The sequence below is a fragment of the Penicillium griseofulvum genome, assembly GCF_001561935.1.
Source record: "Penicillium griseofulvum strain PG3 chromosome Unknown contig_91, whole genome shotgun sequence".
Taxonomy (NCBI): Eukaryota; Fungi; Ascomycota; class Eurotiomycetes; order Eurotiales; family Aspergillaceae; genus Penicillium; species Penicillium griseofulvum.
Window position 1 is genome coordinate 143,735 of NW_024467450.1, and position 17,608 is coordinate 161,342.

Sequence of the window (17,608 nt, forward strand, 5' to 3'; positions counted from 1 at the left end):
CATTGTCGCTAGGACAGTTCCTGACATGATATTCCCCAATAAGCAAAGTTGCTACATTATTCTATATACTACTCCGCGCTGAGAGCAAGACAAGCATCAACAGCTAGACCAACCCTGCAAGAAACAGTTAGTCGAGACTCAATAGAACATTCAAGCATTTGCAAGGATAGAAATTACTTACCTCCCCTCTTTCATCTTAACGACGTCATCAATAAGTTCACGATCTAGGTTGGGAAACATGTTCGAAAGTGTCTCGACAACATTATTATGTTCAGCACGTTGGATGCGGCGTGCCTCCGCGTCTTCAGCACTAGCCTGGCGCGCGGCGGCGTCCTGAGCATCGAGCACGCGGGTTAGATTCTTCTTCGCGGAGGTTCCACCACCGTGGGCGCGCTCATCGCCTGAGCGTCGGCCGTCCTCGCTGCTTGCGCGAGGAGGCTGATAGACATTGGGAGTGAGACGTGCCGGAGCAACACTGGGTTGGGGCGTCGGGACAGGCTGGGGGCGTTCTTGGGATGCGGCAGATCCCGAGTCTGGGTCGTCGGAGAAGATGCGGCCGATGGTGGAGAGGGGTTTTTGGATTGTGCGTAGTAGTCCCGCAACTGGGGCAGAGGTATCGTCGTCACTGGATTGGGTAGTTTCTTTGCGGCTTGGCCCGGCCTGGGGATGAGATGGAGGGGGTTGGGTGGGGCTTTTCTCTTCAAAGCTTTCGGATTCACGGTTTTGTTCTGCAATAGCTGACACGGCGGCTTCCACATTGCGGTCGAATTCCTCGTCACTGACGGTTAAACTTGTGCGGTCGAGGCTCTCGATGAATTGGATGGCTCCAGACTAAAAGAAGTCAGTTCTGAATATCTAGGGCAGTATGCAAGCCAGACATACCAACGACGAGATGTAATATCCTGCTTCGCCACCAAGTTTATCCTGGTTGCGGAATCGAAGAATGTATTGGATGTTAGAAACGAGATGGTCAGGGTTTGCATGCAAAACCACATAGATCAGGAGGGGGATAAAAGAGTCGGCGGATGTGTCGCCTTTTTTGGAATTCTTTAATAGACCAAAGATGACTTTGCAGCAGTTCAAAATGCAAATGACCTTATCTCGAGGAGCACGGTAGCCATTGATTTTTGATATTTCTGTCAAGCAAAGTCAGAAAGTTGGGAAATGACCCAGATAGCCCATAACACCTACCTTGCTGTGCCAGGTTCAAAAAACGGCGTCCACCGCCGCTGACAGTTGGGATGTCTAGGTGCGTTTCGTTGACCCAGCTGTAAATGCGAATCTTCTGGGCTAGTATATCATCTCGTTCGATGTCCTCCTGATGCTGGCCACGTCGCCACGGCCCATGAAGCCTCTCTAGCTCTCTCCGTCGGCTCCGACTTGCACTTCTAGGTATCGTTGGCGGAGCTGGAATGGCTGGGGCAAAAGTCTGCGAATACAGGCGATTCATAACAAGTTTCTCCATGCCTTCCTTGGCATTATCGAATTCGCTATCCGATACATCTCGCCAGATCTCGCACATGGCCATCTTATTTGTGATAAATGTCAGGAAATCGCTGATGATTTTGACTTGCTCGTGAACCATCCATTGCTTCTTGCCAAACTCCATGAGGAACGACCGCAAAAACTTGGCTACTGGGTCGGCGGTGCGGTGACGCAGCTGCTCTAGGAAGCGGTGGAAATCGAATGGTTGGTCAGACTCCGGTTCCGGCAGTGGTAGGACGGTCGAGGTTGACGCTCGCCGGTTTGATACCGGCGATTCGGGCTTGTGGGAATGTTGGGATACAGGCTGCTTCTCCGGGGATGTAGCGACAGGAGAACCCGCAGATTCGGTGGAAGGCGCATGGTCCAAGCTGGATTTGCGTGGCGGGAAATATGTTGGACCACCTCGGAATTGCTCAGCAAGCTCAAGCCGTGGAGACATGATCTCTTTCTGGTCGGTGCTCCGCGCGGGGTCCTGGAATTGTCCCATAATACTTTGAATCTCCGGCTGGGAGGCATTATCGTCCTTAAGCCCTTCAACTTGCCCATCTCGTTTAGTGTCCGGGTCACTATCACTAGGCACATCTGGGAGCTCTTTCTCGGGGCTGGGGGTCCGGTTTGTATCGATGGGGGGTAGTGTTGGCGGAGTGGTCGAGGAGCTGACGTTGGGGTTGAGGTAGGCATCATCCTTCTGGGGCGGAGGGGGCGGAGGAGTATTTGCGCTGGATGACAGATTAGGTGTCTTTTTCCCTGAGACTGACAGTTCTTCCATCTGCCCCGCAAGCTGTTGTTGCTCAGCCTGTGATGGTTGGGTAGCTGTGGTCAAGTCCATCGCGGCGGGATCGGAGAGAGCAGCCACGACATGTGGTTTTGTTGTCTCTTGTGCACTCATTTGTACTGTTTGACTGCTGTCTGGGTTCGCGAGATCGTCCAGTGTTTGGACTAGGAGATCGGTTGGAGCGGCCGGTGTCTCAGTGGATTCATGGATATGGGGGAGATCTCTCGTCTCGGGACCCGGAGAGGACGGGCGTTCTGTGGCCGACATAAGCTATATTTAACATATGCGCCCGGGCAAAAAAGATAGATTCAGGGGTCATAAAGGCTGCAAGTATGCTCATGCGGCTCTCTCATGTTGATGTGCGGATCATCATTCAACCGAGGTAGTCCGCTTCTTGATTCAGCAATGTACGGAGAAATGAGTGTCCAGGTAGTTTTCATATTTTATTTGAGACTGGAGTACAGATAAATGTATCGATAAATACAGCATTATGGATATGTCAATCAGAAATAGAGCCTTGGTGACCTAGGTAGGTTACTATGTGTACATAGTTCCAACATGCTCAGTTGGTGTACCTTGTAGGTACCCCGTACAGCGACTGGACATAAGTATTTGCATTGTCCACAGGCCTGGACCTTGATTATATAATATACTGCCGGTCAAAACCCTTTTTGAATTCGTCCTATGAAATCTAGTATAGGGTATATCACCCCTGACCCCCAAATAATGGCTTCCACTCTGTGTGGCATACGCTCACAGAGATACTCCAAGTGCCTCATCTCTAATTTTTCCCATGCCCGCTGCGTAGTAGCAACCAGGATCTCCTCTGTAGTGTTATTGTTCCCTATATGTAGGAGTATACATAAACAAAACATGAAATAAAGACGCAAGATGAGACAGTACAGCTGCAGGTATCTAGCTATAATCTCTTCTCTAAGAGCCACCTCATGGGTAACAAGTAGTGAAAAGACTTTAAGATAGGAGTGTTTCAAAAATTCCTAAGCAGGCCCGAAGGCCCCCTTAAAGTAGTTAATGAGTAGTTTTAAACTAGCAAAACACGATCTCGGATATCTCCTCATTGATACGTGTGAAACCCATACACCAGGATAGAGAAGAAAGAGAAGAAGAGGAAGTTCTGGGGGCAGGTAGAGATATTTATACTTCTTCGGTTACCGCGGCGGCAACCCGTTCGTAGGGGCGGCAAACCGTTTGTGGGCGGCAAACCGAATATTGAACCCGAGTATCATTAGATACATATAGGTATGCAGTGACACTTTATGATAAACTATGTTGTAGGTACCTACTGTCACAACATAAATACGTACATACTACGCATTTTAGGTAGGCGGTATGGATAGTTATATAGGGGCGGTCAGCTGGGTGGGTCGACAGGCGATGCAAATACTTATGTCCACTGACTGTACTTGCATGATGCTCTTCACCTTTCAATGATAAAGCTCATTAAGGATAAACAAATTCCATCTAACAAGAAACATCAACTTACAACTTTAACACTTGTCATGAATGCATATGCTGGTGATGGCCCACCTCTGGGCGATTTATAGATATGACTAATCATATAATTCCTCAGGCACCAATGTCCAAAAAAAGCCACCAAGCTAACCATCTCAGAATAAACAACACTCTCACCATATTTCTCCGCCATGTGCGGGATTTCCTTTTCGTTGAGCTCGTCAAAGCCCACATCATCAACACAAGAGACTTGCACTCTGCTCCAAAAGCGAGGACCAGACAGCTACAAAACTTATACAGCGCAAAAGGATATCAGTGCACAGGATGGAGTGTCTCCGCCCCTTTCCTATTATCTCACTTTCACATCTACAGTGCTCTCGTTGAGAGGAGATCATGTGTACACACAGCCACTCGTAGACCTCACAACCCAGTCTGTGCTCTGCTGGAATGGGGAAGCTTGGAAGATTGATGGGGAGCGTGTCCAAGGCAATGATACTGAACGCGTTTTCAACTTATTTCTACAGGCAGTGGACAGCGATCAGAATGATTCTGTTGAAAGAATGGCAGAAGCTATTGCAAGTCTCTCCGGACCATTTGCCTTTGTCTTCTATGATGCAATCAAGTCAAGACTCTTCTACAGCAGGGATTGTCTTGGGAGGCGATCTCTCCTCCAGGGATTCGATGAAAATGGGAATTTGAAGATTTGCAGCATTTGTGACAGTGCATCGATGGATTGCTTCAAGGAAGTGGGCACCGAGGGCGTGTGCACCATTGATCTAGCCCGTTATCAAGATCCTTCTATATCACCCAGAGAGTTGTGCCAAATTGAGACCTTGCCATGGAGCTCTGCTGCTTCACCACCAGCTGGTCACATTGTATGTCCTTCATTTCTTCTCCCGGGAGCAGCAACTGACGAGAGACCAAAGAGAAAATCAATCCCACCCATGAACACGTCACTACCAACGGAGCAGCCTCCTGCACTGACAACAGACTCAGTATTCGTCGAGCAGCTCGAGTCAAAACTGCGTCAATCACTCGAATTGAGAATACAGAATGTCCCCGTGCCTCCAGGATACATTGCAGGTCAGACCGCCAAAACAGCCGTTCTCTTCTCTGGCGGTTTAGACTGCACACTTCTCGCTAGACTCTCTCATGACATTCTCCCCCTCGACGAACCAATCGACCTCCTCAACGTAGCATTTGAAAATCCCCGAGTGGCAGCAGCCGCAAAAGCCAATCAACAAAAGTCCCCTTCCTCACCACCACCCCTCTCCATATACGAAAACTGCCCAGACCGGATAACTGGCCGGTCCGCGCATGTCGAACTCCAAGCAACCTGTCCAGGCCGCACATGGCGCTTCATCGCCATCGATATCCCCTACGCAGAAACTCTCGCACACCGGGACCAAGTGAAGCGCCTAATGAGACCCCACAACACCGAAATGGACATGTCCATCGCATGCGCCTTGTACTTCGCATCCCGCGGCCAAGGCACAGCTCAAACAGACCCCTCAGCCCAACTCCCAACCCCAGACACTCCATCACCCATCTACACAACCTCCTCCCGCGTCCTCCTCTCTGGTCTAGGTGCCGACGAGCTCTTCGCCGGCTACGGCCGACACAGCGTAGCCTTCAACCGAGGAGGATTCAAGGACCTGATCGCCGAGATCGACCTGGACGTCAGTCGACTCGGCTCGCGCAATCTCGGCCGTGACGACCGCGTCCTCTCCCACTGGGGCCGCGAGACGCGTTTCCCCTTCCTAGACGAGGAATTCGTAGCTTGGGTGCTACGCGCTCCAGTGTGGAAAAAGTGCGGGTTCGGGCTTCCAGAGACCGAGGCTACGGCCGGTATTGATTCTGAGAAGTTAGCGCTACGGCTCGTTGCTCTGCGACTGGGCTTGGTGAAGGTTTCTCGTGAGAAGAAGAGGGCTATTCAGTTTGGCGCGAGGACGGCCAAGATGGAGACGGGCAGGTCGAGAGGTACTGATGCTTTAAGCTGAGATGGACTTGCGGATGAATTTCTGATATTCGTTTCCGAGTCTTTCGAGGTGTTTTCGCATCCCCCATACATCTTCCTACACATCTACTCTTTCTTTCCATTATAGATTCATCCTTTTCACTCTTCCCCTATACTACTTCCTCATCCACCAGCTATGATGACAGAACATGGAAACAGATACTTCCGAAACCTCCACCTCACCCAACAACTCAACCTTCATTTCAATACACAACATCCACAAACACACCTATCTTTTCATATCCCCAACCCATGCCAGAACCCCAAACGCCCCATCTCTCCTAATGTTTCCGAGTCTCTTCCATTCATCCATAGAGCAACAGCAGTCCTCGGATGGCGTGTAGCTCATGCTGGAAGGAAGCGGGCGAGGCGCGTTTTTGAGGAATGGAGTGCTGTTTGGCTTGTTGGTACAGGGAGGGGATTGGGGGTTGGGTTGTGAGTGTGGGTGGTATGAGATGGAGGTGTCTGGCGGGATCGAGGTGTGTTGATGAGGCGTATAAAAGGCAAGTCTGAGCTGGCTTAGATTATACACCTTTACTTCATGCAGATAGGGCATGGTTGCTTGTAGATTGGGACTGAAGCTACATATGATTATGTATTCAAGAAATCTTCTAGAGCATGGTTTACCAGTATTGGAAGGTGTAAAGCAATATAATTGATTTAAAAAACAAAAACCCATATTAAGATAGCCACGAGTCAATCCCAGAGGGAGACAATCAGAACCGGCCTAACAAAAAAAATAATCAAAAATCAAGTAGGTAACGAGAAACAACAGAGAAACAAAGGTCAGATCCAAAGAAAAAAGAAACAGAACTGAGGAACATGTCTCAAACTTTTAGGAGAATCAGATGAGACGAACCAAATCGCGGCCATCTGATCTCGGTGAGACGTCAGGGTTAGGCTTTACCCATCACCCGCGCCTACCATAATACCCAGGGGGGTCAAAAAGGAACCAAAAACATTTTTGAACACAAAACAAGACTTGAATGTCCAATCGTTACAATCGTCAGAATCACCAAATGGGGCCATAAGCCAAAGACCGATGTCTCAAGATTAGGACCAAGATGGGATGAAAGCACCATCACTGGTAAGTGTTTTGAATCTGGAGCTGAGCCTTAAGCTTGGCAATCTCCGCGTCACGCTCGGCGATGATCTTCTGAAGATCCTCAATGCGACGCTCCGAAGTGAACTGACGTTCCATCTTTTTGGCACGCGATTTTCGTGCAGCCTCAGTGTTGCGAGCACGCTTAGCGGCAACAGGATCATTGGGATCGAACTCGATAGGCGACAGGTTCTTGCGTGATCGTGCGTTGACACCTGCGACGCTGGAGTGCTTAACAGCACCGGAGGCGGGAACAGGTGACGACGCGATCGATCGCTTTGCGCGAGGGGAGGCAGGAGACATGGGAATGGGCAAGGCTGGCTTCTTCTTCTCTTCCGTAGGGAAGGCAGCTGCGGCATCCAGAGTAGCGAAGTCAAAGGCATTTAGTGGATCTGACGTGTGATCGAAGAGGGAGGGCCATTCTTCGTGGCCGGCAATATCCATGTCGGTGAACATGGGTGAGGTGTTTTGGCTGAAGCTGCCGGGCGACTCAAAGGACGGAGTGCTCAAGTCGGTGAAGGTTCCAGAGGGAGGAACAGACGCATCCATCATGAGGTCCTTTGGCGAGATAGTGCCTGGAGGACCAGATGCGAAGTCGTTGGCCAAGCCGAGATCGTTGAACGAGAGCGGCGAATCCATGCTACCAGGGAAGCCGGTAGGGGGCAGACCGAAAAGATCAACCTCGTGAGCTTTGGTAGAGTTAGCGAGATGTTCGCTAGGATATAGTGAGACGTATGATAAATTACCTTCCATGAAGTTAGGAGTGGACATGACACGTCTATATGCTTGCGTGTTGTTTTTGTGGTTTTGTTGACCGTTGAAAAGTGGGACAGGAGGGCGGTTGGTGTTTGGAGAATTGGAAGGCACAGAAGCCGTGGGACGGTTGTGCGTAAACGTGGGACGGGACCAATAAGAGGGGGACCGGGCAAGCTGGGTTACTCTGGGGTCTTGAACAGGTGAGCCAGAGAACTGCTGCTGAAGATGCCGGTGCAACTGCAGACTGAAGGAGTGTCGTCGAGGGTTATTCTGCGCCAGGAATGGCTGAAGTGCAGAAGGTCTATGGGTTGTGTTCACGGGCACACGCGAGCGGGGCTGCGGGTGTGGTGTTGCTGATGGATAAAGCACAAAGTCCTCGAGTGCACTGTTGTTGTTGTTGTTGTTGCTGTTGTTGTTGCTGTTGTTGTTGTTCTGATTGGAAGCCAAGGGCTGGGACGGGGGTGAGGGAAGCCATGGTTGCTGGTGGTAATCCGTGGTGAACGACGTTAAGTCGATCGGGGTAAAGTTGTTGGGAGAACTCGAGCTACGCGATGCGATGCTGAAGTTCAGAGGTCCAAAAGGAGACTCTGAAGGGGGAAGAGAGGAGATAATAGGGTTGGTTCCGGTTGAAGAAATAATGTCTGTCTCAGTTGAGATAGACTGGTTGTTGAAAGACGGGGAGCTTATTGGGCACCCATTTTGGCGATAGTTAAGTTCAGTGTAGTTTTGGTCTGGTAGCAATATGGCGGTTGTATTGGTATATTGGGGAAATGTGTGTGAAGAAAACAGGTATGAGAAAGAAGGAAAATCAGGCAAACGGGGAGGGGGAACTCAGGCACTTCTTAAGGGCTGTGTGCCCTGGCGCTGACCAATCGGAGTTCTGGAGCCGCACGGGGCTTAGTCGTAAAAGTCACGGGGTGTGAGTCACAAGTGTGATCCGTGGTTCTTATTGGCTACATTGGACAAGGCATCCATTGAGTCCACAGTACATATGATGATACCTACATTTTTGCCCGCATTTACCTACGTAGTTCAGGTATCTTTTAAGTACCTGTCTCCACCAACCTCTCCGCGTCTTTTCAAATTGACCAATAATCGATCATCTTCCTTATCCCTCGGGAATATCCAGGTATTTTAATTTTTTTTTTATTTCTTTTGCTTTTTCTCCATTTTTTAATTTTTAATTTTTTTTTTCCAATCCAGAGAATACAGAGTACTCTAGTATTATTTTCTTCATCCTCTTAAAGATATATAACTTCCTTGGTCTTTTAAAGGAACCAATTCCTAACAATTCCTAACAATTCCACATCTCGGGGAGGTACAGCCTTTCTCCATGAGGATGAGGATGCAAAGGATCCACCGATCTTTTCCTAATTCTGTCCCCGCGGTGGGCTGAGTCCATGGGCCCATGTCCTATGAAATGCTTCCATTTCTTTTAGTCCGACCGAAGGGCGTGAAATTGACTTTTTATCATTGATTCCTGAAAGATTTTATTTAAAAGTTATATGTAAACAGAATGCTGTACGGAGTAAACCATACTCTTCAAATGATGTATATGTATACTACTTTCAAGGGTTCAAGGAAAGAAATCCCTCAATGCGATATATCTCGTTTATATACTTCGACTAACGTTAGCGGACCAACTGTCAATGTTATACGGAGTACTTCTCCGTAGTCCAGACCCAATTTACTGCTTTTTTCTTTCCTTTTTACCTTTTTTCCCTTAGTCTGGGTGGGTTTAAAGTGCCGACGTAGTATCAAAAGCCGAGGCATCGCCGAAATGGGTGCTGGATATCTACGGACACGTGTGATGGACTGGAAAAAATGTCATCATTATTGCCTAGCATACTTGACCTTCAAGTCTAGACTTCCGTCAATCAATGCAAAATGTTAAACATAGGTAACCACAATATGAGGCCGTATGAGAGGCCGATATCACAGGCATCCAAATACACCATCCATACCTGCCTAGCCGAATTGTGGTTTCCTGAGGGACTTTGGGACGGCAATACAAGATCCACTTCAAACCAACGCATCACGATGGGGTCGATCATCAACTACGAGTATTGCTTGCATATAGTATGCAACTATGGTGGGGCTTTCCTATCTAAGCTTCTGCTCCTTTCATACCATGAAGTTCACGACTTCTTCTGCTTAACCGAGCGCCATTCAACCAAAAGACTTCCCACCATTGTCGTGCAGGCCAAAGCGATAGTAAGGTACCAAGTATGGGTCAAGCTCCGATCAATACCACCCAAGACCTCGTCCCACCGCTGCATAGGAACCCCATTCTTAATATCGCCAAGTCCGTGCTCTTCAATAGACGCAGGTGTCAATCCTGGTACAACGTCTGCCAAATTTGATGACAGCTGATTCGTGAATATCACCTGCGCAATAGCGATAAACACCGCTGGGCCCATACTCTGCCCGAACAAGATGACCCCGATTCCAAGGTTGACATCTGCTGCACTCAAAGTTGTCTGAACAGCCGCTTGGGGAGCTTGGAAGCCGATGCCTCCACTGAAGCCTACGAATCCGGAATAGAGGATTATCTTGGTTAGGGATGTGTGGAGATCGTATGTTGTCATCAAGCCCGCGGCAATTGGCATGCACACGGAGCCGAAGATCATAAAGGGGGCATAATAGCCAAACGTGGTGGTGCCGATGCCCTGGAGAAAGAGCCCGAGCATCATACCAACGAGGATGGGGATCATTAGATACCCGCTCTCGCTTGGGGACTGGCAGGATAGAGTATTGTTAGTGCGTTTTCTTAGAGTCAGGAATTGGTTATAAAGACATACCCTAGATCGAACAACTTGATAGTATGTTGGCAAGTACCACTCCAAGACATTCGTCATCGAATTGGTGCACGTCGTGAAGATGAAGCCGGCGATGACACTTCGGCTTCTGATGATACGGAAAGGGAGTGCTGCCGATTCTCCTCGTCGATATTGATTGAATACAAAAGCGGCGAGTAGCACACCAAATACAACGAACAATGCAATCACTTTCCCATCTGACCAGGGATACTTTGTTCCCGCCCAAGACAGCGCGACAAAGAGTGCCGTTAGGGATGGGATGAACAAGCAGTTGCTAACGAGGTCCAGCTCTATGATTTTCTGACTCAGTGTCAGGTCGTCCTCTTGACGGGTTCTTGGGTCTGAGAAGAGGAAAAACATGGTCACTAGCGATAGAATGCCAATTGGAAGGTTGATCCTACAAAAAAGTTAGTGTTAAGCTACCTTGATCAATATCCGTAACTAGAAAAAATTACCAGAAACACCATCTCCAACCCAAAGACTGTGTCAATGCACCACCTACTATAGGCGCCGCAATGATCGCAAGCGATTCCACACACGCCATCAAACCCGCAAACACTGGGCGTCTGCTGAGTGGCATAATGTGCACCACAACTGCAAAACACCCAGCCATCTCACCCGCGAATCCTAGACCTGCGACTGCTCTCCCTACAATGAACATAGTCGACGTAGCAGCCGTAGCACAAAGCAAAGAGCCGACGAGGAAGATCACATTGGTTATCAAGAAGATCGTCTTGATTGAGAAGAGCTTATAAAGCTTCGCGAACCCAAATTGGAATGCGCAGGTGCACAGTCGAAATGCAGACGAGTACCATCCCACGTCGGCAACAGTGTGGAAGTGGTTAGTGATGCTCGGCACGGCTGTGGCGACGATGTTGGCGTCTAATCCTCCGAGAATAAGGACCACGCATAGTGAGGTGATTGTGAACCAAAATTTGCTGCCGGTTGGATAGTTGGGTTCTCTGTCTTGGGTAGATTCGATGTTAAGAGACTCAATTATTCGTTCCGATCCCGTAGGCGGTTGATTTTGCTGTTGCTGTTCGAGGGAAATGACCTCTGTCATGGTTGAGGTCGCCATTGTATGGGACTCTCTGGAATAAGGAAAGAAAGAAACCTCGGGATGAGTAGAAGGGGGTTGGCATTATCATACACTATCTACACTTGTGGACGACCTCGGGATGGACCAACTCCGAGGGTCTGTTTTAGGAGCTAGTACCTACACATGTGAGAGGTCTATTTTATATGCCGGCACGCCCGCAATGATTCTAACCTACCCACCCTAGTCCGTTGATGGAATTAAGTCTACATATAATACAGTTGACACAGATGTAAAGCAAAAACTGAGAGATTCTATTAAGTATTACCTATCGCAAGGTGTGCCACCTCCACCGGTGGAATATAAACCAACCGTTCGGGACAACAACGGTAGACAAAATTAGAGGGCCAATTTGAGTTGCAGGAAGTAACAAGTCAACAGACGAGATTCAAAACTCAAGCAACAAGCAAAAAGAGCACCCATCCTCCCCACAGGGTATCAAACAGAAAACCAAGAAAGAAACCAGAAAAACACGGCAGAGTGGTATCAATCTAGTCGGACGACACACCACGTAACGCATAATCGAGTCGCGAATGGAGTCACAGTCGCGAGACGCAGGTCGTGAAGGAATGAACCGCAGTCCAAAGGGCTGCTGGCGTCGTTGGCGCCGATGGTATTATTTTTTAGAGAAAAGCAGATTAAGGGAAAAAAGCGACAGCGGGTATCTCATTGCCGCCATCTCGGATCCAGGCCCAAAATAAGGAAGGCCATTGGGTACCGAAGACAGCGACAGTGGCGAGGGAAAAGCAAAACTGGAGCGCAGTGGTATCAAAATTGCACCTTCAGGTCTCGATTAGACCGTCAGGGATATCGCGGGCGGGCGGTGGATAGGACATGTCCCACCACCGTTCAAACTCCACGACAGGTCTCCGAGGAGTCGCACTTCATGCGGTAGCCTGAACGGGGGTGGCAACAGCAACGTTAACGTTCTTGGGGTCCTGGGCAGTCTCGACGGCCTTGGGGGTCTCCTCAACGACAGCAGGGGTCTCCTCAGTAGCAGTCTCCTTGGCGGGGACGGCAGGGGCCTCCTCGGCGGCATCAGCCTTGGCCTCGGTCTCAGCGGCGGCAACCTCCTCCTTGTCGAGCTTGACAGCCTTGCTGGGCTTGCGGAAAAGACCGCCGAGCTTGTTGGACTTGGCCTTGGTCTCACCATCAGTGACCTCGTTGTCAGAGTCAGCCTTCTTCTCCTTCTTCATGCCAAGGTTGCCGAAGAACGAAGTGCGGCGCTTCTCCTTGGGGGTGGAGACGGCCTCGGCGGGAGTCTCAGCAGCGGGGGTCTCGACAGCCTCGGCGGCGGCAGTCACAGCCTCGGGTTCGATGGGCTTGACAGCGGCCTCCTCAACGGGGTTCTCAAGCTGGGGAGCGGTGCTGGCGACAGGAGTCTCCTCAACAGCGGGAGCAGTGGCCTCCTTCTCGGACTTCTCCTGGGAGGGGCTGGCAACCTTCTGGAAGAAGTTACCGAAGATGGAAGTACGCTTGGCCTTCTTCTCGGCCTTCTTCTCATCCTTGGCCTCCTCCTTGGCGGCTTCGGTAGTCTCAGCAGGGGTCTCGGCAGTAGCCTCAACAGCCTTGGCCTCCTCAGCGGGAGCAGCAGTCTCGGTGGTCTCGGCAACGGCGGGGGCAGCAGCCTCGACGGAGGGCTCGGCAGTAGCCTCAACAGCCTTGGTCTCCTCAGCAGCGGGAGTCTCTTCCTTCTTCTCCTCGGCCTTCTTCTCCTCGGCCTTCTTCTCCTCGGCGTCCTTCTTGCCTAGGAGGGAACCGAAGATGCTAGTGCGCTTGCGGGACTGGGAACGGCTCTTGGAGGCGGTCTTCTCCTCCTTCTTCTCCTCCTTGGGCTCCTCCTGGGCGGCCTCGGCAGCCACAACGGGGGCCTCCTCCTTCTTGTCCTCGACCTTCTTCTCCTCGGGCTTCTTGGCGGCAACAACGACGGCAGGCTTGGTCAGCTTCTCGAGCTCAGCCTTGTAACCCTCGCTGGAGGTGATGGTCTCCTTCTCGGCCTTGGCCTCAGTGGCCTGAGCCTCGATGGCAACAACCCAGCTGTCACGCTCAGCGGCGCTGGAGGCCTGGAAGGTGTGCTTGTGACCAGCAATCTTGAAGAGGAACTCGCTGGTACCCTCCTTGGTGACGTCAGAGACATCGGCCTATTGAACATGTTAGTCGTTATCATATCGTGTGACAGTGACTCAAGCACTTACGAGGTTCAAAATGCCAGCGGGGGTGGCCTTGTCCTCAGCGCGCTTGGTGAAGAAAAGCAGACCCTTGCCGGTCTGGGTGGCCCAGGCGGCGGTGGGGTTGGCGACAGCGGCCTTCTCGTTCTGGTTGAAGATGGAAAGGTTCTTGCTCTCCACTGCCTCCTCGTTGAAGTAGAAGAAGCGCTTGGCAAAGCGGAAGCCCCTAGAAAAAGCATCCCCGTTAATCTATGCGCCGTTTTTGTGATCTCCGTCTCAACTTACTTGACCAGACCAGGGGCCTTGTAGCCCAGGACACCGTCAGTAGCGGGCTTCACCTCCTCCTTGGCAGGCTCAGCAGCCTCGGTGCTCTCCACGGCGGGAGTAGCAGTGGGCTCCTCAGAGGTCTCCTTGGGAGCCTCAACGGCCTCAGCAGGAGTCTCAACGGCAGTCTCGACGGCAGGGACAACCGCGGGGGTCTCCTCAACAGTCTTCTGAACTTCGGACATGATTAAAGTAACTGGGTATTAAAGAAGCAGAGCTTAGGGGAATAAAAAGTTGGGTATAGGGTATCTCAAAAAGAAAAGCAAAGGAATTAGAGCACGAGAGCTCGGGTATCACGTATCAGGGTATATTTTTGCTTTGTGGGAGAAAGAAGGAAAGAGAGGAAGGGAAAAGAAAAAAAGAGTCAGGTTGTTGATGGCCCAAAAATGGAAAGGACCTGCAGGGAGCCCAGAGCTTAGTGGATCCACCGAGATTAGCTAATACTACTTCAGGGGTTAATTATTTTTCTTTTTTTTTCTTTTTTTTTTCTTTTTTTTCTTTCCTTTTTTTTCTTATTATTTTTTGTTATTATTTTCCTTATTACTTTCTTATTTTATTTCTCTTAATTTCAAATTGATTTTCTAACTATTCTCCCTTTTTTTTTAACAAGTTTAATATGTAACCTGGAATATGGTTTTATAACTTCCAAGGTTGGTGGAACATAACCTTTTGCCATCTACGGGTTACGAAGGACATTCGTAAAATAACACGAACTTCTTTGTCTAGCAATACGCTAGACCTGAACTGAATTTAGTAGAAAATAGGAGAAAACTCTGCATCTTGGCCAAACCATCACACCATGCTATGATCGGCCATGCAGCTTGAATCAACGGTCTCTCCTAATTTACCCGTTCGGATACTCTTACCGATTTGACGTTCAACACTTCTTTTTGTTTTATTGTATACAATTAAAATATACATATCGTCATGGCGGGGTTATATTGGATAGTAGGTCATCAGACTGTCAAAAAAGTATAACTCAACAATTTTCATACTTCCTGGTCCCGTAAGGAGGTTCTATCATTGTTCGGTGGGCCACCGTTGATACTCCTCATTCCACACTTTCAACTCTCGTTACACAGTTCAAGGGGGGGAAAGTTGCCATCAGAATTACTGTGATTTATATTCATTATCAAATGAACTGAGCGTTTTTTTTTATGGCTCTTTCGTATTACTCTCCATACTTTGTAGTCGACATCCGAGCTTGTAGGCTCTCCCATTCTTCGGAATAGCCATATCGGTAAAGAGCACAAGAATATCCCTTTGGAGGGGTCATCCCTGTGGTACTCCATGTTCCCCCCACTACACAAGGCAGCCCGTTATTTTTGCATCCTTCGTCATGATCAGCTCAGTACGGAGTACTAAAGTACATACATATGAGCTTTGTCGCATTCATCCGTATGGCTTAAGGTGGCTTAAGGCTGGTATTGGTTACCACGGCCATGCACCCATCTTTAGGTCCTGCAGAATGGTTGGCCATCGCGACTTTTTGGTGCAATCTTTACTCAGACCCCATGACCTGATATCAACTCTATGATGGAGTGGCGTGAAAACCCTCGTGGACAACCAACCAGCTGTGATACAACCCCTCCTTCCTGGCTCTGACTTTGATCTGCGTCCTATCGGCGTATCGACTATCTTTACCACACAGCGGCAAGATGTCGGGGATCCCATGATGTCTTTATCTAGCCAATCCCAGCACATCTACAAAGTGTCGCCTCTTTACGTGATCTGTGCATCATTCCAGACGAAGATCATCTCATACTTCTAATGGAGTACGAAGTATACTACATATTGTACAGACTACGGAGTACACAAGAACATATTTGAAACTAGAAGCAGATCCACAGGCTAGGAAAATAAAGCCCCTTTTCTTTCCTTTCCAACGCTACAGAAAATTCTAGATTTATCAGTGATAGTATAAAAAAAAAAAGTACGGACTACGTCCCCACTTGACTATACATTTAGTTTCGAGTCTTAGTCTTAGCGAATAGGGGGCTGGCCAGCCCTACCTACACCTGAATCAGAGCACTCTATTTGACATTTCCACGGTTCATCTAGATAGGAAGGCCTAACCTGAGAAGAGTAATAGGTTTTACACTGTTCTTTTTCTCTACAATATACGGAGTACTATGACACCATTTTATATCAGGGATACGTTGTTCTTTTTCTCTACAATATACGGAGTACTATGACACCATTTTATATCAGGGATACGTTGTATGACTGGTCTACTACCATCAGGACAAGCTCCATGAGGTCTCAACGCTCCATCCAGGCATTTCCAGTAATGATAGCCACTCGGGGGAATCCACCCCCTGCTCGGGAACCCATTACACCCTATCATGGGTCCCTTTTTCATCCGTTAGGGCCTCCAGGGCTACTAAGGACCATTCATAGACGGAGTGCTCCATACCAACCCTGCCGTCTTGGCCCTTTTTTGCGGTCGCGACCCTGCTCCTGCTGCATCATATGAATGGTTAGAAATCACCGACCATCGCCGATCGCATCATCGTTCCAAGTCTGGCTTGTTGATCTTTCCTCCTCTCTCGCTATATGGGCTAAATTTTGACACCATGCAAGTGCCATGCGAAGCGGAGCCCGCCTAGGGATTCTTTCCCGCTTTTTCGCTATGCATATTGCCCCATCGACTACGGAGTACGGAGTACAACAGACAATATACACATCGTAGCAGCATTGTTCCACTCCATACCTCGACATGGTGCAGATAACTAACGAGTTTTGAGCAGGAAAAAAAAGAAAAAAAAAATATCGTGTCACAACAGCAGGGCTACAGTTAGGTCCACACAGGTCCTTTACTTTCGAGATAAAACATATCTCCCGATTGAATTACAAGTAAATTAATCTTAATACTTCATGCCAAGTACCAACTTGACCTGCGGTGTACACAGGGGACGGGTTTCCCGTCCATCTAAGCTCTCCGATGCTCCCCGACAACTCTAGCGTCCACTAGATCGGCTTAACCATGGCACACTTTGATGAGGATGGTCATTTGCTTAATATTAGCTTGATATTAACTGTGGACTCTTCACCCGATTTAATCTTGTAGAACATTCTGAAGGTAAACTTCCGACGGACAGTATCCGAATCAAGTTGTGATTCAAACATCTTTCGCGTTTTGGGTCGCACGGGAGGTGAGAGCCACAATACAAAGTTGTGGAATAGGGGAGGATCCACACAAGCTCGTGTATGGAGCCTGGCTTGTTTTTGAGGCGTCGAGTTGAGAACAGGGAATTTTCAATTATTGATTCCCTGTGATCTGTGTGTTCAAGATGCTCGTTCTGTGACTGGCACAAACATGTAGAAACCTAGGAAATAAATGCAAGGTACCTGTATCCTGTATGTACATTCTGCGATGTACATTCGGAGTACCCCATATGGCCATCCCTCATCCTGACAGGTCAGAAATATCCTAAAAAAAGGGGAGGGGTGGATGAGTCATATCACATGCAGCTCCAAGGTTGAGTCTTGGCATATATCACGTGGTTTCGCTTACTAGCCAATAAAAGGTCGCCAGCAAATTCGCCCAGTTCTGCCACCGCCTTTATGTTTGTATAAATACCCGCAGCTCC

The 17,608-nt window shown here is 49.0% G+C and overlaps 5 protein-coding genes across 5 annotated transcripts; 1 reads left to right on the top strand and 4 right to left on the bottom strand.

The window, feature by feature from the left end:
* Nucleotides 1-68: 68 nt before the first annotated feature.
* PGRI_063880 (guanine nucleotide exchange factor VPS9) lies at nt 69-2,527 on the bottom strand (the record flags this gene model as incomplete). The annotated part of the gene is made up of 4 exons (XM_040794102.1): nt 69-114; nt 182-831; nt 883-1,136; nt 1,192-2,527. The coding sequence occupies 4 exons, from the start codon at nt 2,525-2,527 to the stop codon at nt 69-71; spliced, it is 2,286 nt and encodes a 761-aa protein (XP_040649352.1).
* A 1,397-nt stretch (nt 2,528-3,924) lies between these two features.
* Nucleotides 3,925-5,733, top strand: PGRI_063890 (asparagine synthetase domain-containing protein; the record flags this gene model as incomplete). Its single annotated transcript, XM_040794103.1, has 1 exon — nt 3,925-5,733. One exon carries the CDS (start codon nt 3,925-3,927, stop codon nt 5,731-5,733), a length of 1,809 nt encoding a protein of 602 aa, XP_040649353.1.
* A 1,098-nt stretch (nt 5,734-6,831) lies between these two features.
* On the bottom strand, nt 6,832-8,306 carry cpcA (amino acid starvation-responsive transcription factor GCN4; the record flags this gene model as incomplete). The annotated part of the gene is made up of 3 exons (XM_040794104.1): nt 6,832-7,541; nt 7,599-8,249; nt 8,303-8,306. The coding sequence occupies 3 exons, from the start codon at nt 8,304-8,306 to the stop codon at nt 6,832-6,834; spliced, it is 1,365 nt and encodes a 454-aa protein (XP_040649354.1).
* A 1,440-nt stretch (nt 8,307-9,746) lies between these two features.
* Nucleotides 9,747-11,505, bottom strand: PGRI_063910 (MDR family MFS transporter; the record flags this gene model as incomplete). The annotated part of the gene is made up of 3 exons (XM_040794105.1): nt 9,747-10,346; nt 10,410-10,824; nt 10,883-11,505. 3 exons carry the CDS (start codon nt 11,503-11,505, stop codon nt 9,747-9,749), a joined length of 1,638 nt encoding a protein of 545 aa, XP_040649355.1.
* A 902-nt stretch (nt 11,506-12,407) lies between these two features.
* PGRI_063920 (uncharacterized protein) lies at nt 12,408-14,200 on the bottom strand (the record flags this gene model as incomplete). Its single annotated transcript, XM_040794106.1, has 3 exons — nt 12,408-13,664; nt 13,719-13,917; nt 13,977-14,200. 3 exons carry the CDS (start codon nt 14,198-14,200, stop codon nt 12,408-12,410), a joined length of 1,680 nt encoding a protein of 559 aa, XP_040649356.1.
* Between the last annotated feature and the right edge of the window lie 3,408 nt (nt 14,201-17,608).